The following is a 17,494-nucleotide window of genomic DNA, read 5'->3' as shown; positions in this document are numbered from 1 at the left end:
CTGGAGAAGAAAAAGAAAAATGAAGGGAAGAGATAATAAGGACATGGGTGGAATGGGAAATAGAGAAGAAAGAAAATAGGAAGGAAAGGAGATGTGGAGAAAAAAAGAGAGAAAGCTGAGCAGAGAGAAGGAGAAAAAGTCACTGGGTGAAAGAAGGAAGATTTTTTTTTAAAGGATACTAAGAATGTGGAGAGAATGAGCATAGGAGGCAGGTTAAGAAGGGGGAGGACTGGGGTCTGTGCCCTTCATTCTTTACCCCTTTTCAGTGCCTGGCCCTATCCATCTGGATTCAAGGATGGCTAGGCTAACTCCAGGCAGACTCTTGGGTGGGGCTGACTAGGGATTCCAAATGGGACCAGCATGTCTGTCCTTCCACACACTTTTACACTATTGGGACAAAGGCCCAGGCACACACTCCTGGAAAGGCCAGGAGAAGAAAAGGGGTGGGGAAGAGAGACCAGGGAACATTTTCCAACTTCCATGCTATTTATAACTGCAGCTAAGCACCAGGGCCAGGATAAGAGATAGGAAACAATTTAGAAGGCCCCAAACCTCCCCGCTCCCCTTTTGGGGTTCCCTCGCTCTCATCTGATATGTTTCCTTGTATCAGTCTGCCTTTTTGCTTTCCTTCCTCTTTCTGATTGTCTCTACCTCTTCTTTCTCTACCTCTGTCCCTTGTCTCTGTAACTGTTATGATCTTTCTTGTGTTTTCTTCATTTCTGTATCCTCTGTCTCTCACTCTTTCTTCCTTCACCATTCTTGCCTGTTCCCACCTCTTTTCCTAAGGTTCCACCTCTATCCTGTCTTCTCTAACTCTAACCACCACCCCCTCCTATGTCTCCTTCGGTTTCTCTGGATGTTCATCAGAGATCATGTTTTAACTTCTTCATCGTTGAAACCAAGAGAATGGGTTAATTGCTCTAAGGACAGGTTTCCAGGTCTCCTGAATCTTAGGACAGACTTCTAGCTCCTAGAGCATGGGACCACCATCCAATCCTTCATGCGGCACCAGCCACTCCCCTGATCTGCACCTTCATGATTTCTATTTACTCTCATCCCTACTCCACCCGGCTGGTTTCACCAAATCCCAGGGTTCAAGCAGATGCCAAAAATCTTCTGACTTCCCAAGTTCAAATATTTGGGAAGTCACCTCACCCAGCACAGTAGGACTAAGACAGAGAGAAGACAGAAGCCTCCCAGAATTAGCCTGACTATAAATAACCTTCAGACAGTCAGAGGAGGGAAAGCAAGGGGTGGAGGAGAGAATGGGGGGAGGGGACAAAACAGTGTCATCAGACCAAGCTGGATATAAAATTAGACCCATAAATCTGTGTCTCTGAAGGGAAGTAAAGGGCCCTTGAACATGGGCTGGGTGGAGACACTGGGAAAGTAGTAAAAGGAGAGTGGAGAGTGAGGGGAAGCTGGGAACAGTGGGAGTTCATTTGGACAAACGATCTGCCCATAAGATGCTGTCAAGTTACTTATGTGTGAGTAAAGAGTGTAGAACTTTGTAGAATAGTAAGCCAGTGCTGACCCAACCAGTTCCATACAGAGACCCTGGCCTTTCCTTGGGTGAGAGGGGAAAAGGGAGAGAGGAGAAATGGGAATGGGAGTTTTTGTCAAATCCACCTCCTACCCTTCCGGCCTTCATGCCCCTTCCTGTGTTGTATTCTCTATTATTCTCTTCCAAATAATCTTATTCTGCCCTAAACCATCTTGAAATAAAGACTACAGAATTAACTTTTCCCTCTACATCACCTTAGAAAAGAACCTTAGGGTCTTTGTCCTAGAAGGCATCTCTTCCTTCTGAGTCCCCAACATATAAAATACTTTCTCACCTCAAATATCACCCCAGAATTGGAATCCTCTACCCCTGACTCCTAGCCAAAACCAAGGCTCAAGTCATGGCTGGGAATGATAGAGAATAAAGGTAGCCAATGGAGAGCCAGTTTGGCCATTCTGATGACTGGGGAGCTGAAGGAGACTTTAAACTTTGGAGAGAAGGCTCTTACTTTATGAGAGGTTAAATCTCAAGATTTGCTTCTTTCTGAGTTCTGGTCTTCATCTTGAACTTAACTAGTCTATTCCACACCACCCTCTCTAGCAAACACTAGACAATTTCCCTCCACTTTGGTCTCCCAGTTTGTAAGGTACTTCCCTATGCCCCACGCTCTGCCTGAGCTCCCAGTACCTCCTAATCTCTCTATCCTTACAAGCTAAACACCTTTCCATCTGACTCCAAGCATTTATTCAGTCACTTTGGAGCCCAATAATCCAGTTTGGGATTCTGTATTTAAGGTAGGATGAATCCCAGAAAGAAAAAGAAATGAATGAAAGGAAGGGGGTTAGAGTCAGGGTCTTTATTTTATCCTTAAAAAGAAAGGCAGGGGACAGGGGGAATGAGGAGTGGTGAAGATGATTAATAATGGGCTAGAAGTATCATTCTACAGAAAGTGGTTAGAGGCTTGTCTCCATCTCTCCCAAGGACTGAACAAAGAAATTGGGCTTTGGCTACAGCAGGGGAACTTAGATTAGACAGAATGGAAAGTCAAGACAGAGAAGAAGGCATAGGTATTATGTAAGATGACCTGGGGGAGAACAGGGAGGTGTCAGAAGTACCCCACCTTCTCTGCCCTTTTCTCAACCAGAGGAGAGCCTGTTTCTGAGAACAAAAAGTAAAGCTGATACAGTTCTCAGACTCAGGGGAGCTTGCTCACCCAATTGTGAAACTGACAGAGTCATGCCAAGTAGGGATAAGGAGGTTAAAATAAAAAATGAGCCTGGCACTTATCCCTGTCATGTGCCACTGGACCCTCTCCTCTGAAGGCACATCAACCCATGTGAGAATATTGGCCCCTCCCCCCTACCCTTTGCCTCCCTCTCTCTAGCCCCTCCCTCCATCCCCACTCCCACTCTTGTCCGTGGAGGACCTGGCCCTACCCATCCTACCCAACATTTTGCTGGCTCATTGTAGATGAGAGCTTGGGGGAAAGGCCCAGAGTGGGGGAGGGAAGGCTGAGTAAGGCTGCTGTAAAATAGTCATCTCCGTGATGCTCTCACACTTCCCGCTTCTATTGATCATTCCCTCTCTGGAACTGAGCCCCAGGCTGATCCTTTTCCCAAATGCTACTGTCCTGACAGGATCTCCCTGTGGCCACTGTCCAACAAGTTAAAGGGGTAGAGTCATGAGTGGCAGAAACATAAAACCTCAAAGTGACCCTCCCTCAGACTCCTTAAGCATCTCAGCCTAGGGAAGTTTCTCCTGTGGTTGCAGCCCTCCAGGATGGGAGAGTCCAAAGCTTGGACACAGAAACACTTTGGCACTTACTGTCTTTATCACTACACCTGACACATAATATACTGCCTTACATTTTTACTCAACTTTTTCAAGGTAGGTAAGTCAGTATAGGGTGGTCGAAATGCCTTGTATTTCAGAGTCAGGACAATGGACTTTCAAGTCCTGTCTCTGACACCTTACTTCATTCACTCTGTGACTATGAGCCAATATATAACAAATTTTTCTGATCCTGTTTCCTCATGTGTAAAATGAAAGGGAAAACAGTTCTATGGGGAAGGACATGAACGAGCCAGAGGGTGAGCAAAATGTTGAGGGGATTCAAGTCCATGCCATGAGATAAGCTGAAGAAAGCAGAGATGTTTAGCCTGAAGAATATAATAGCTATCTTCTAGTAACTTTAAGAGCTATTTTTTTCTGTTCTTTTATACTTTTTGTTATAAGGGTATAATCTTTGGGTAGGAAGGAGAAACATGCTTGGAAATGAAGGTCATGCAAAAAGCACAAAATACAGCAATAAAAAATCAAAATGGCATTTATAAAAATATCTTTCAATACTTTACAATGCATACTCAGTTCTCTCGCTCTCTCTCACTCTCTCTCTCTGTGTATCTCTCTCTTCTCTGTTTCTATCTCCTCTCTCTCCTCTCTGCCTCTGTCTCTCCTCTCTTTGTCTTTGTCTCTCTCCCTCTCTCTGTCTCTCTCTCCCTCCCTCCCTCCCTCTCTCTCTGTCTCCCCTCATATCTAACCTCAATCTGTCTCTTGCAACCACCCCATTTATCCTTTTGTTCTGTATGTATGAGTCAATTTTCAATCATCTGTGTTAGGGGAGAGGAGAGCAGTAGCATGTGTTAGCTAAAAAGCTAATAATGAAATAAATAGTGGACAATGCAAGAAAAAAAAGTTCTCTTTAGTCTGGAGACACACCATCTTTTTGGCAATAGTTATTTATATTTTGCTTCTGCTAAGACTGAAATGAGTTTTCACTCCCTGAGCACCAATCTATCTGGTAGGGGGGAGGAGGGGAAGTCCAGATTTTTAGTTCCTACACATAGTTTATCAAATTAACAGACCACCTCTAGATAATCAAGAGGTCAATTAACAATAACACTATCAAGGGCAAGGAGCTGGACCAGGACGTTTGGTGAGAAAGTAAGAGGAAGTAGAGGAAGAAAGGGAAAAGTTCCTGACATTATAAGGCTGTTTGTAGAACATGGAGGGAGAGTGCAAAGCCAGGAATCAATCTGGGAATATGCCAGCAACTAGGAAGGGAAGGAAAGGGAATGAAGAGAATTTCAATGAGACCAGGGCGCCTCTAATCCCCCAAATGTCCCAGAAAGAGGGAGTTATCATGGATAGTCTAATGACCTCAACTGTCTCAGGAGCCTCAGACTCAAAGAAAAATAGAACTTTCAGAAGTTTGTAGGAAGGGAAGTCAGTTAATAAACATTTATTAAGAACCTACTATGTGCCAGACGCTGTGCTAAGCACTGGGAATACCAAAAAAAAAAAAAAAAAGGCAAAAAATATTCCCTGCTCTCAGAGTTCCTAGTCTAATGCAAACAACAATGTCCAAACGAGCTATATACTGGATAAACTGGAAGTGATCACCCAAGTTGAGACACTAGAATTAAAAAGGATTGGGAAAAGCTTCCTGAAGAAGGTAAGATTTTGTCTGGGACATAAAGAAAGCCAGGACGTCAAGCGACAGAAATGAGAAGGGAGAGCATTGCAGGCCTGGGGGACAACCACAGACCCGGAGTGAGGAGGCCGAACAGCAATGAGGCCTGCTCCTCTGAATCACAGAATATGTGGGGGTGTAGATAATAAGCAAGGCAGTTGGGGGATGGGGAGTCAGGTTATAAAGGGAGGCAAGTCTTTTCTCCACATTTTCCAAAAATATACCTCCAAAATAAGTTCATAACGGTCACAAACACTCCCTCCCGGCTCTACTGCCTCCAACACACCCATCATTCTCTCCTCCTCTACCAAAAATACTCCCAATGTCTCCATTTCCCCTCTACTCCCTTTTTCTCCTCCATACTTCCACATTTTCCCCAATGTCTCCATCATCTCCGCTTCCCTCCCTAACTACCCTACCCACTCCTCCTCTCCCAGAATACCCCTAATGACCTCCTTCCTCTTCTTCTATCTCCCTCATAACTGAATCCTTCCCTAATTATGTCCATCATCTAGAACCCTTTCCCTTCTCCCATGCTCCAGTGCTACTCTTCCAGTCTTCCCACTGCCCATCTCCCCTTCTTCCCTTCACCCCCTTTCCCACCCTTCTTCCAATTCTCATACTCCCTCATCTCCCATCCCAATGCCCCCTCCCACAGTGTCCCTGCCATCTCTCTTACCTGCCCTCCCCCCAATGTCTCCTACATCTTCTTTTCCTCTTTTCCTTTAATATCTCCACCATCTTTCTTCTCTTCCCCTTCTCCAAAATCTCCAGCATCCTCCATTACCCTCTCCCTTTCATCTCACCGAATCACAGAATTCAGAGTTGGAAGAGATTCATCTAATCTAATCCATACCCCCAAATAATTTCTACTATAAGATTTTTAACAAGTCGTCATCCAGCCTCTGCTGGAAGACCTCCAAAGAGGAGAAGCCCAGCCCCTCCAGAGGTAGTACGTTCCACTTTTGGACAGCTCTAATTGCTGAGTTTTTCCTGACATCAAGCCTCTTTGCAACTTCCACCCACTGTTTCTGGCCCCTCTAACCGGAGTCAGACAGAAAAGATACAATTCCTCTTCCTCATAAGAGCCCTTCAAAAGCCTCAAAAAATCCTTTTATTTCTCTTATTCCCCTTGCGTCCTCTGATCTAGGATGAGCATCCCCAGTTCCATCGCCTCCTCATATATTGTGAAATAAAGGCCTTTCATCCTGGTTCTTCTCTGGACTCTCTCCAGCTCATCAATATCCTTCTGAAACTGTGGCACCTAGAACTGAGCTCCGTATTTTAGATGTGACCTGAGGAGGGTAGAGTGCAGCCTTATTCCTGTAAGCTGTGCTTCAACTAATGCAACCCAAGAGCATGTTTAGCTTTTTGGCCTCTCACATCATGCTGCTGACTCATAACGAGCCTGCAGTCCACTAAGACCCCCCATATATTTTCACACAAATGTCTCCTTAGCCACATCTCCCACCATCCTATACTTCTGGAGTTAGCTTTCTATTTATCTCTATTGAATATTTTCATTATATTCAGTCAAATGATCTAGCCTATCATTAAGACGTTTGGGGATCCTGACTGTCGCCCAGTGTGCTAGTTCTTCCTCCAGGTATCATCTACCAATTTGATGAGCTTGCCATCGGTGGATAATTAATCCATCAATAAATACTTAAGTGCCTGCTGTGTGTCAAGCTAGGGATACAAGGAAAAAGTCCCTGTGCTCACTGAACTTAATTCTATCCAGGAGACAGCATATATATAATAATAAGTACCATTGTCATTATTATGATGATGTCACTTATCCTGGGCCATCTCCAGTCATCCTAGTGAATATCAGGCCACTGGACCCAGATGGCTCTGGAGGAGAAAGTGAGGCTGGTGACCTTGCACAGCCATCCGTCACTCAAATCAAAGTCAACTGCAAGTCATGTCACCATTTCCCCGATGTCACGATCCTCTTTGAAAACGAAGGACAAACACAATTATGTCACTTACCGTGTGCCTGCCACTGTGCTGAGCGCTTTACAATCATTATCTCATTTGCTCCTCCCAACAATCCTGGAAGGTAGGGGCCATTATTATCCCCATTTTACAAATGAGGAAATGGAGGCAGATAGAGGTTAAGTGACTTTTCCACAGCCATCATCTGAAGTCACATTCGAATTCAGGTCTTTCTGACTCCAGGCCCAGGGCTCTATCCATTGTGTCACCCAGCTGCCCCAAAGATACTATATACATATGCATATGCATATACATATACATATACATACATATACACCCAAAATATATACAAGGTAGTTTTTCAGGGGAAACACTAGCAGTTTGGGGATCAGAGGACAGCACTCCTGTATTAGTTGGCTTTTGAGCTGAGCTTTGAAGAAAACTCCTTTCTACGTATAAACAAGGTATAGCCAGGATAAACTGGATATCACGTCGGAGGGAAGACACTAATACTAAGGAGGACCACAAAGGCTTTTTGCAAAAGATCAGACATTAGCTGAGATTTGATGGGAAAAGACTGCTTAAAATCACCAGGCCAAACAGAGGTCCCCGGGTACTCCACTGGAGACGTCCAGTCAAGTAGATGATGAGCCATTAAGGGTTACTCTGAGAAGTCCCCCTACCTCCACCCTTCACCCTCCTCCCTCCCCTCCCCCCGCCCTCCCGCAAGTCCCCCATGCCCCGCCTCCTTTTTCTCCGCCCCAAAGACCCAACCCCGCCCTTCCACAAGAGGGCGGGGCCGGGACTCCGCGTGACGTTAGGCCACGTGACGCGGATGCCGCGGATGCCGCAGAGGCCGAGGCCGTCGCTGCCGGAGAGACCCCGGTGAGCCCAGACCCCGGCCCGGCCATGCTGTCCCGCCTGCTGAAGGAGCACCAAGCGAAGCAGAACGAGCGCAAGGAGCTGCAGGGTGAGCCCGGGGCCCGCCCCGCACGCCGCTCCCTCCGAAGGCTTGCGGCTCGGCCACTGCAGCCCCGGGCGGCCGGGCTGGCTGGACGCACGGGGCTCGCAGACCCCGGTCCCCATGGCGACGTCCTTTCCCCACCACCTGCCCCCTCCCCGTCTGGCCCCGCCCCCTGCCCTGGCTCCGCCCCTGCTGGAGGAGAATGCCTCCCATTGGCCCTGGGCGATGGCGCCCCTAGAATGGGAGGGGCTTGGGCGAGGGGCGCGGGAACTGCGGGGGAGGAAATCCTTCTTAGAGGTCGTCCCCAGATTTCCCCGACCTTTCGGTCACAGAAGGAGCTCGGATGATATTGTATTCCACATGGTAGACAGAACCAAGGACCTGAAGTCAGAAAGATCTGAGTTCAGGTTCTCCTCTTGGCATGTAACTGACCACGTGTCCCTGGGCAAGTCACTTTCAGTGTTCTAGTTCCGAAGTCTAGGCCACTCTCTAAGACTGGGGGTGGCGGGGCAGCTAAGTGGCTCAGTGGATAGACCACGGGGCCTAGAGTCTGGAAGACCTGAGGTCAAATTTAGCCTCAGACACTAGCCCTGTGGCCCTGAGCAAGTCACTTAACCTCCTTCTGTAAAATGAGGATAGCAGTAGCACCAGCACCTCCCCGAGTTGCTGTGAGGAGAACCAAGCTCAAGCTCGTGCCACACTCCAAGTTTGATAGAAATGTCAAGTATTACAGAGACTGTGAGTTTCACATCCTCATTGGTGAAAGCAGTTGCTTAACCAGCCCTTCGTAAGCCAGTGAAATCGTGTCCAGTCCCAGCCTCACTCGGTGGTTTTGAGAGTCAAATGAGATAACGTGTGATTTATTTTTCAAATCTTAAAGCTCTATGTAAGTGATAACCATCACATCATCTTCATCATTACTTTAATTGGGCACAGAATGGGAGGGAATGGGAAGTGGGGAACCCTAAGCTCTGCTCCGGCCAAAAGTTCCTCTCATTAAACTTCTCTGTGAGAAGAACCTTGGATTTGGAATATTGGGAACAGGTTCGAATCCCACAGACCTCTACCACTCCAAGCTGGGTGTCCTCGGACAAGTCACATAACTTCTCTGGGCCTCAGTTCCCTCGTCAAAAAAAAAAAATTAGGAGGGTTATAAGTCTAAGGTCTTTTCTAACCCTAAACATCTGATCTTCCAATCCGCAGAGAAACGGAGGCGAGAAGCCATAGCTGCTGCGACCTGCCTGACGGAAGCCTTGGTGGACCACCTCAATGTTGGGTACGCTCCTTACCTGGGCCCTCAGACTGGGCATGGCACATTTTACCCCCACCCCCCATTCTCCCTCTTCATCCCAAGACTTCATTATGAAGCCTGAGGAAGAGATCTGCTGGGAAACCAGATTATTTACATCTCTGTGGCCTAGCATCAGTGATGCCACCTGCCCACCTTCTGTTTTCCCCCTTACCACATCCAGCTGTCTTTTCAGTGGGAAGGCAGGATCTCTCTCCTTACCACAATTCCCCCTCCCCAACCTTCTGGCAGGCCCAGAGTGCAGCTAGCCTGACAGGCACAGCTGAGCATATGGCAAGCCTGTGCCAGGGGGTGGCACAGAGCCAGGCTTCTTTCCTTTCTTTCTCTGGGCCAGTCCTTAACTCTTCACGTTCCTCAAAGATGGCCATTTGGAACCAAGGGATGGAGAGGGGGCAGAGGGTTGGATGCAGAGCCAAGGCTGGTGTAGAGGAGGGCCTGGCTTTCAGCTCTTTTTGACTAAAGCAGAAAGCCAGTACTTTCTCCCTGGGCAGAGAAGAGAATGGTGTGATTTCTTCTACCAGAGGGCAAGGGCTGTGGGAACAGCTTGGATATGTTTGTGAGGCCTGAGTCACCTAAGTGTCAGCCATTTGTGCTCTGGGGTCAGACTTAGCTCAAATTAGCTCATTTCCCTTAAGTGGAGAGAGCTATTGATTGGGGGATGGGAAGGCTCCTGGAGGGAAAGACAAGTAAGTGGTCCTTAGTTTGGAGGGTTGGAACAGATTGGGGGTGGTGGGTATCCGAAGTTTCCCACCAGCTCAAATCCTAGACCTGGAGGCTTTGGAAGGAAGTAAAGGGGAGCACTCCCTTCTGGCTTCTTGACCCTGTCTTTCTGCTACTCTGGTCTCCCCCACCCCAGCTGTGGCTCAGCTGTCTCCCAAAGACCAGGAGCTGTCTGCCCCAATTTTTTCCCCTCCTACATTGGCGCCTCCTGGGCTGCCAGTGCCCACAGCCTGTGAGACTCAACTAGCTTCTCCCCCTCTGCCATCCCCCCTCTTCTCAGCACGGGTGGGGAGGGGGTGAGGAAGGGGGAAGCTGCCCCACTTCCTGATACACAGGGCAGTTTAACCAAAGCTGGATTTGAAAGGGTTTTGTGTGGCTGCCCACAGCCCCTCTCACTCCCCGGAAGAGAGAACAAAGACTCAGTCTGTCCTAGCCCTGGTCAGGTGTCCTGCCCACTCTCCCAACCCTTCCCCCCTTCAACCTTCCTGATCCCCTGACTCCTTCAGCCCCCGCAGATTCCACCCTCAGAGGCCCAGAAGGGTGCTGGCAATAGGGAAGTAGGAACTCAATGTGAGGTCTCCAGCACTTAGTGTGGGGCAAGGAGAAGAAGAAACACAAGTACCTCATTTTATGAGAGGGGGTTGGGGGGCAGAGATGTGTCCTGTCCTCTGTCGTATCCCTGCCCCTCTACACACACAGCCACAGCCACTTATTTGGGACGGGTGCTTCACAGGGGCAAAAAGCAAAGCTGCCCTGCTCTGTGTATGTCCACACAGGATGGAGGAAGGGGGAGGAGGAAATAGTCCCTCAGGGCCCCTCCTCTCCTGACCCAGCGTTCCTGGGGTGGGGGGTGCTCCCCCATCCCACTCCCAATTCAGGGAGGGGTCCAGCTTTCCTTCCCCATAAGGCCCAACTCAGCTTCTTTCTCTGATCCCCAGAGCTCCCAATCACTGCCAGATGTTTTCCTACTGCTAAATTTTCCCAGCATCCCCCCACCCCACTCCCTCTTCCTACCCTTGATTAACCCACCCTTCCCCCATACCCTACTTCCCAGTTGCACAAAAGCTCACCAAGATAGGGAGGAAGCGGGTTAGGTATACTGGTTGAAAGCCATTGAATGTGCTAGGGAGAAAAGAACTTTTTTTTCCCCATTTATATATGTTTGTATTTTATTTGTATTGTATTAATTGGCCATCCAAAAGTTGGAAGATTTCTCTCTCTAGTTCTCTCCTCTGCCTTTCTTCTCTGCTTTAGGAAGCTAGGCTGGGCTGGGCTGGAGAGTTCCCCCAAAATAGACAGAGCTGACACCCATTCTGACCCCGACCCCTTCCCCTCCCATCACCCTCCAGTGTGGCCCAGGCCTATGTCAATCAGAGGAAGCTAGACCACGAAGTGAAGACTCTCCAGGTCCAGGCCGCACAGTTTGCCAAGCAGACAGGCCAGTGGATTGGGATGGTGGAAAACTTCAACCAGGCACTCAAGGTAGGCCCCACCAGGCTTCTCCCTCTCTGTTCCAGCTCCTCCTGTGGTCCCTTCCATTCCATTCCATTCCTCTGGTCCTCAGGGAGACTTTCAGGCCCCAGGAATGGGGGTAGGGAACCAGAAGCCAAACCAGAGTCCTCCCTCCTACTCTGTCTTCCTTCCCTCGGAGCTGGCTAAGAAGCAATACCTGACGTTTGTATGTAGCTTTTAACTAGTGCTTTCACATCACCCTGTGAGATAGGCAGGTTTGATGTTTGCCCATTTTTAAATAGTGAAACTGAGGCAGTTAAGCAGCTCACCCGAAGTCACTCAGCTAGTTAGCTAATCATATTATAATTAGCTGACAATTAGCTAAGTCTCACTCCTCGCTCAGCTCTTAAACGTGAATCCAAAGATTCCTTAGTTTAGAGTCTAGGGTTTTAAATTTTTTTTCAATTTTTTTTTTTGGAGGGGGAAGGCAGGGCAATTGGGGTTAAGTGACTTGCCCAAGGTCACACAGCTAGTAAGTATGTCAAATGTCTGAGGTCAGATTTGAACTCATGTCCTCCTGACTCCAGGGCCGGTGCTCCACTCACTGCACCACCTAGCTGCCCCCTAATTTTTTTATTTTTAATAACTGTATTTTGATATTTTGGTAGCTGTATTTTAATATACTTATCTGTAAAATGAGCTAGAGAAGGAAATGGCAAACCACTCCAGTATCTTTGAAAAGAAAAGCCCAAATGGGTTCCCAGAGAGTCAGAAACAACTGAGAACACCAAACAACAACAAGAAAATTTTAATATAATTGGTGTCCTTTGTGATCCTATGCATCTTACTTTGTGTGTTTAAAAACACTTTTCTGAGGAGTCCCTAGGCTTCGCCAGACTTCCAAATGACACAAAAAAGCTTAGGAACCCCGGGTTTGAGGTTACAAAGGGCCATTCGTTATAAAGAGGGGAGAGAAAAGCAGTTGGTCTGGTCCAAAGCTGGTGGGCAAAGGGGCCTCTTCTTGGAAGGTGGAGGATGGGAAGATTTCAAGGCTTCGTGGCACTCCCTAACTCTTCCCTCCCTTTTTTCTGTCTCCTTGTCAGGAAATTGGAGATGTGGAGAACTGGGCTCGGAGCATTGAGCTAGACATGAGGACAATTGCCACAGCTCTGGAATATGTCTACAAGGGGCAGCTGCAGCCAGCCCCCTCCTAGCTCCTTCCTTTCTCCTCCACAGCTACTCAGCTGGCAGCTCGGTCACTGAGCTCTCTGGCATCTCTTCTGTCCCTTGTTTTCTTGGCTAACCAGGGGAAGGGGAGGTCAGCAGGATTCCCAATAAAGCATGAGTGTCTGGCCACATGTAGTGTATGTTTGGAGGGGCAGCCGGCTGGAAAGAAAGGGTGATTTAGGGGGCTTTGGGGGACATAGAACTAACTTGCCCCCAGTGCCTTGCCAAGCACAAAAGGGAAAGGAGGAGGTTACGCTGACCCCATTTTGGAGTACTGGTTGGCCACCCAACCTGATTCAGGGCAGACCCTCGTCCCTAAGCACAGGGGAAAGTGAGACAAGAAACAGCTGCTCAGGACCCCCATATTCTGGTTGTCTTCCACCCCGTGCATACAAGTATTCCCTGCTAAGGGGGCACAGAGCAGTCATAAGCCTGCAGCAGCCTAGGGCATAAAGTGGGTAAGGCACTGAACTAAGTAGCAGGGGGTAAAGAGGGGAGATGGGGAGGAGGATTAGGCAGAGTTCCTAGGGGAGAAGAGTGTCTGGCAGGTTCACCCCCCTCCCCCACAATGTGAGGCCACTCACCTCTCCCCGATGGTAGGGACTAGACCATTGGGGTGGGAGGTACGTAGAGAAAACAGATCCCAGAAGAGAGTCCCTTCCAAGGATTAGGTTCAGCCCATATCGTTGGCCCAGCTGCCTGGAGGGTCCACCCCTTCTGGACTTTGTACTCCAGTGCCTATAGGAGCCAGGCAGGGCAAGGGCTAGAGAGTCAGAATTGCTGAGAAACAACAGGAAAGAGAGCTGGGGCACTGTGCTGGGAAAGCTAGTCCTTGAGGTAAGCCATGGGGAGGTTGGGGGGCCTCCATTCAGGAATCACGAAGCAGGGTTTGGGGGACAAGGAGGTACAAATAGTAGGACTTTGTTACTATGTAACTTTTAGCTTCTCAAAGGGCTTCTGTGTACATCAGCTCATTTGCTCTTCAGCCACCATGAAAGGCAAGCAAGGATGGATGTTAGCCCCATCCCACAGATGGGAAAGCTGAGGCTGAGGGGGTTAACTACTTGCCAAAAGTCACATGGCAACAACTTCAACTAGAACCCAAGTCTCCTGACTCCTAGCCCAGACTGCAACCCCCCCACCCAAAGTAAGGCCCAGCTAAATTTAAATGTAAGGCCCAGGTTAAATTTAAAGAATATAGAAGGGCTGGATAGGGAGGGGAGGAGAGGATATCCCTGCCACACAGAAGTGAGAGATTTCTACCGCACCCGCCCCCCGCCCCCATCCCTCTCGTGCACATCTGTAATAAATGGCTCACCTCTAAGGACTTCAGCTAGCCTCAGACTCTCCGAATAGATCAGTATTTCTCTTTGCTTACTTTCTTCCCCATCCCCTGGATCCCCCTGAGATACTACCTAGGTCTGCCTAGACTATGGTTATCAAGCCAGAGGGTGACACAATCCAGAGAAAGGAAAGCAGATTTCAAAATGTGACAGGAGAGTAGAGACTCCAATGAGACAGCCTAGATCATCTTTTTGCAATTGGATCCTTAATTCAGAGGCATTGGGGCTCTCTCTCCAACAATGTGGCTGCTCCTGCTTCTTGGGACCCTGCTTTGGGGATTACTGTGGTTCCTTCGAGACCGGCTAGTGCTACCCCCCAGTGATGGCTTCATACTCATCACCGGCTGTGACTCAGGCTTTGGCCGGCACCTGGCACTTCGGCTGGACAGAAGAGGCTTCCGAGTTTTGGCCTGTTGTCTAACAACCACAGGGGCAGAAAACTTGAAGCGGGCTGCTTCTCCTCGACTCTGCACCACACTCCTGGATGTCACTGATGCCCAAAACATCCAGCAAGTGGCTGAGTGGGTGGGGACATTCGTGGGAGATCGAGGTGAGTGGTGAGAGGGAGGGAAACAACATTAAAGATGCCGGTGGCACAGGAAGGTGGGTGTTCCCACTCCTTGCAATCCCCCCACCGCACCTCCATTCCTCCAATCCTGGGTGTCCGATCAAATTTTCACCAGGAGTAACAGAACAACTCACATCCCACCTTTTCCCTGAAATCTTCCCTGATTCCCCCATGTCAGTAACAACCACTGGTCCATTTCATGAGTGTTTATTCTACCTGTCCTATAGACTTATACATGTCATATATAAGCATACACGCTTTTGTATGATTGTATGTTTTATACTCCTAACTAGACTCCCTTAAAGGCAGGGACCATTGTAGTTCACCCAACAGGTAGCCTAATGCTTGGCCCACAGGCATTTAATATTTATCTAATTGGATCAGGGTGCTTCTGGCTAATGGGATCGATGGGGCCTGTTTTTATTCCCTACCCAACCACCACCAATTCCAACAGGGCTCTTTGGGCTGGTGAATAACGCAGGCATCACTGGGATCATCGGCCCTACCCCATGGCTGAATCTGGAGGATTACCGGAGAGTGCTGGAAGTGAACACACTGGGTCCCATCGGAGTTACCCTAGCCCTGCTGCCCTTGCTACAACGGGCACAGGGTCGAATCATCAACATCACCAGCGTCCTGGGCCGTCTGGCTGCCAATGGGGGTGGCTACTGTGTCTCTAAATACGGTCTGGAGGCCTTTTCTGACAGCCTACGGTGAGGGGGGAGGAGGAACACCCTAACATGTAGGCATCACAAGGGCCACCTCGAGGACATGCGAAAACATCATCCCAACTGTGATCATTCCTTTATTCCAAGGTTCCCTTTGTCCAGTCTGCATCCCTCACTTCCCAAGTCTTTGGAGTTGTCCCCGTGCCCATGTCCTACAGGCATGTCCTCCATCAGACTAGGAGTGCCCAGACAGGAGGAACCATATGTCTCTTTCCTACTCATTCCAGTGCCCAGAACAGGGTACAGCCTAAGACAAGGGGAAATGAGCCCCAAAGGTCTCCAACCCTGTCTCCAATGGTGCAGAATGTACCATTCTCAGAATTCAAGGGGCCCAGGCCCACCATAGCTTCCTACTCTAGTTCTTAGGTGGGGGAGATCCCTCCAGTTATAGTTCCCATCCTATCCATCACCTGTAACTTGTAGGGGGCTGCCCTTATGGGACAAGAACCCAGGGGGGAAAATTTCTTATATTTTCTAATGTTCTATACTCCAGACGGGACACAGCTCCCTTCGGGGTACGGGTCTCTATCGTGGAACCAGGCTTCTTCCGCACAGCAGTGACCAACTTGGAGTGTTTGGAGGGGGTACTTCAGTCCTCCTGGAAACGGTTGTCTCCTGCCACTCAAGCCAGCTATGGGGACAGCTTCCTCCCTAAGTGTGAGTAGCTGGAGCTGAGGGTGCAAAGAACCCATTCTGAGCATGAGAGATGAAGAGGGTGGAGCACAGCGCTTGGTGGGCGGGGGGCATGGTCTCCTCTATCCAAATAAACTGGAGGGGTGAGGGAGGTGGTATATTGTCTACTTAAAATAAGGGAAGGAGGGAGCAGGTAAGAGCACAGCACCTGAGAGACCCTTGGAAGAAACAGGACCCTCAGGTTCTGGTTGGGATAGTAATGCTAATGTGCTGGTACCCACCCAAACCTGGAGCATTTGGCCCTCCTTCCACACAAATAACCCTAGAAACTCTGAATGTCCTGGAGCAAACCCAGAGTGGCGAAGAAAATGAAAACTGGGCAGCAGAGGTTGGGTGAAGGAAGATCTGATTTTTGCTTCGTTCCACAGACTTGAAGATACAACGGCTCATCATGAACCTGATCTGTGATGGGGACCTGGGCAAAGTGGGCAGCTGTGTGGAGCACGCACTGACTGCCCGCTACCCCCGAACGAGATACAGTCCCGGATGGGATGCCAAATTGCTCTGGCTGCCTGCCTCCTACCTACCTGCCAGCCTAGTAGACGCTATACTCACTTGTGTTCTTCCCAAACCTGCCCACATGGTCGGCTGAACCCATTAGCCGGGAGGAAACTGAGGCACAGAATGGCAAGAAAACACTATATAATCACCATCCAAACTGAGCTGTTTCATCCAGGCCTTTATTCCCTTTCCAGGGATCAAGATGTTTTTAAAAATATCCCTCCAGTTCTGCAAAATTCCTTTCAAAAAAAGGCTGCCATAAAACAAGTGGCCACCAGAGGGAGTGCCTGATACACTCTCCCCAGGGCCAGAAGCCTTTACTTGGGGCTCAGTAAGGGTGCACTTCATAAGACCATCACTGGATGTCACCCTTTATTGCTCTGTGGGTCCCAGTCAGGTCTTAGCCCTTCTTCTTCACTGGTACCCAGTTGAAGTTGAAACAGTTGAAACAGGACACCCATCAAGACTGGCAGGGTGGAGGCAGTGAAAGGAAGCTTCTCCTGCAGATAGGAGCTCCGTAGCATCAATAATATTCCCTGTACAGGAAGCTCCCCAAGGAACACATCCAGAATTTTTGCAGATCACTTCATCAGTGTATTGGCACAGGGCGCAGCCTCCTCATGGTGCCACAGGCTCAGAGGGAAGAAGCTGGGCATCACTGATACCAGGCCCTAGGTTCCCATGGTGTCTTACTCCCTCTTCCATTCCCAGCTGCTCATGATTCACCCCACCACTCCCGAAACTAAATTCCTGGCTTCTCTATATACTCTCCCATAGCCACCAAGAGGGTAATAGGTCTGGAGGGCTGTGGAGACATGAGTGCAGAAAAAATGCAACATGGCTGTGAGGGGAGAAAAAGACCAGAGATGGACACATAAGAAAAGGGCCATGGGAACAGATGTGGAGATGAGAGAGGAGGCATCATGATCCAGGGGAAAGACCACTGGATTTGGAAATAAAGGACCTAGATTCAAATATGGGTTCTGTACCCTTAGCAGATATGTGATCACGGACACGTCACTTCCCCCTTCTGGGCCTCGGATTAAATTACCTCTAAATTTTCTCGTAATACTGA

The 17,494-nt window shown here is 48.9% G+C and overlaps 2 protein-coding genes across 3 annotated transcripts; both read left to right on the top strand.

Moving 5' to 3' along the window:
• The first annotated feature begins 7,720 nt into the window (after positions 1–7,720).
• BLOC1S1 (biogenesis of lysosomal organelles complex 1 subunit 1) lies at positions 7,721–12,717 on the top strand. Its single transcript, XM_036761832.1, has 4 exons — positions 7,721–7,884; positions 9,082–9,154; positions 11,257–11,389; positions 12,463–12,717. Exons 1-4 carry the CDS (start codon positions 7,824–7,826, stop codon positions 12,571–12,573), a joined length of 378 nt encoding a protein of 125 aa, XP_036617727.1. The 5' UTR covers positions 7,721–7,823; the 3' UTR covers positions 12,574–12,717.
• A 397-nt stretch (positions 12,718–13,114) lies between these two features.
• On the top strand, positions 13,115–16,580 carry RDH5 (retinol dehydrogenase 5). 2 transcript variants are annotated; one of them, XM_036761829.1, is made up of 5 exons: positions 13,115–13,423; positions 14,145–14,479; positions 14,952–15,210; positions 15,719–15,882; positions 16,287–16,580. In XM_036761829.1, exons 2-5 carry the CDS (start codon positions 14,170–14,172, stop codon positions 16,508–16,510), a joined length of 957 nt encoding a protein of 318 aa, XP_036617724.1. In that variant the 5' UTR covers positions 13,115–13,423; positions 14,145–14,169; the 3' UTR covers positions 16,511–16,580. The 2 variants fall into 2 exon arrangements, with proteins under 2 accessions (XP_036617724.1, XP_036617726.1); XM_036761831.1 differs by lacking the exon at positions 13,115–13,423 and having other exon boundaries at positions 13,914–14,479.
• Positions 16,581–17,494: the final 914 nt, after the last annotated feature.

Source organism: Trichosurus vulpecula, chromosome 5, assembly GCF_011100635.1.
Source record: "Trichosurus vulpecula isolate mTriVul1 chromosome 5, mTriVul1.pri, whole genome shotgun sequence".
In the NCBI taxonomy this organism is placed as follows: domain Eukaryota; kingdom Metazoa; phylum Chordata; class Mammalia; order Diprotodontia; family Phalangeridae; genus Trichosurus; species Trichosurus vulpecula.
The sequence above is the reverse complement of the archived record's forward strand: the minus strand, read 5'-3'. Positions and strand labels throughout refer to the sequence as shown.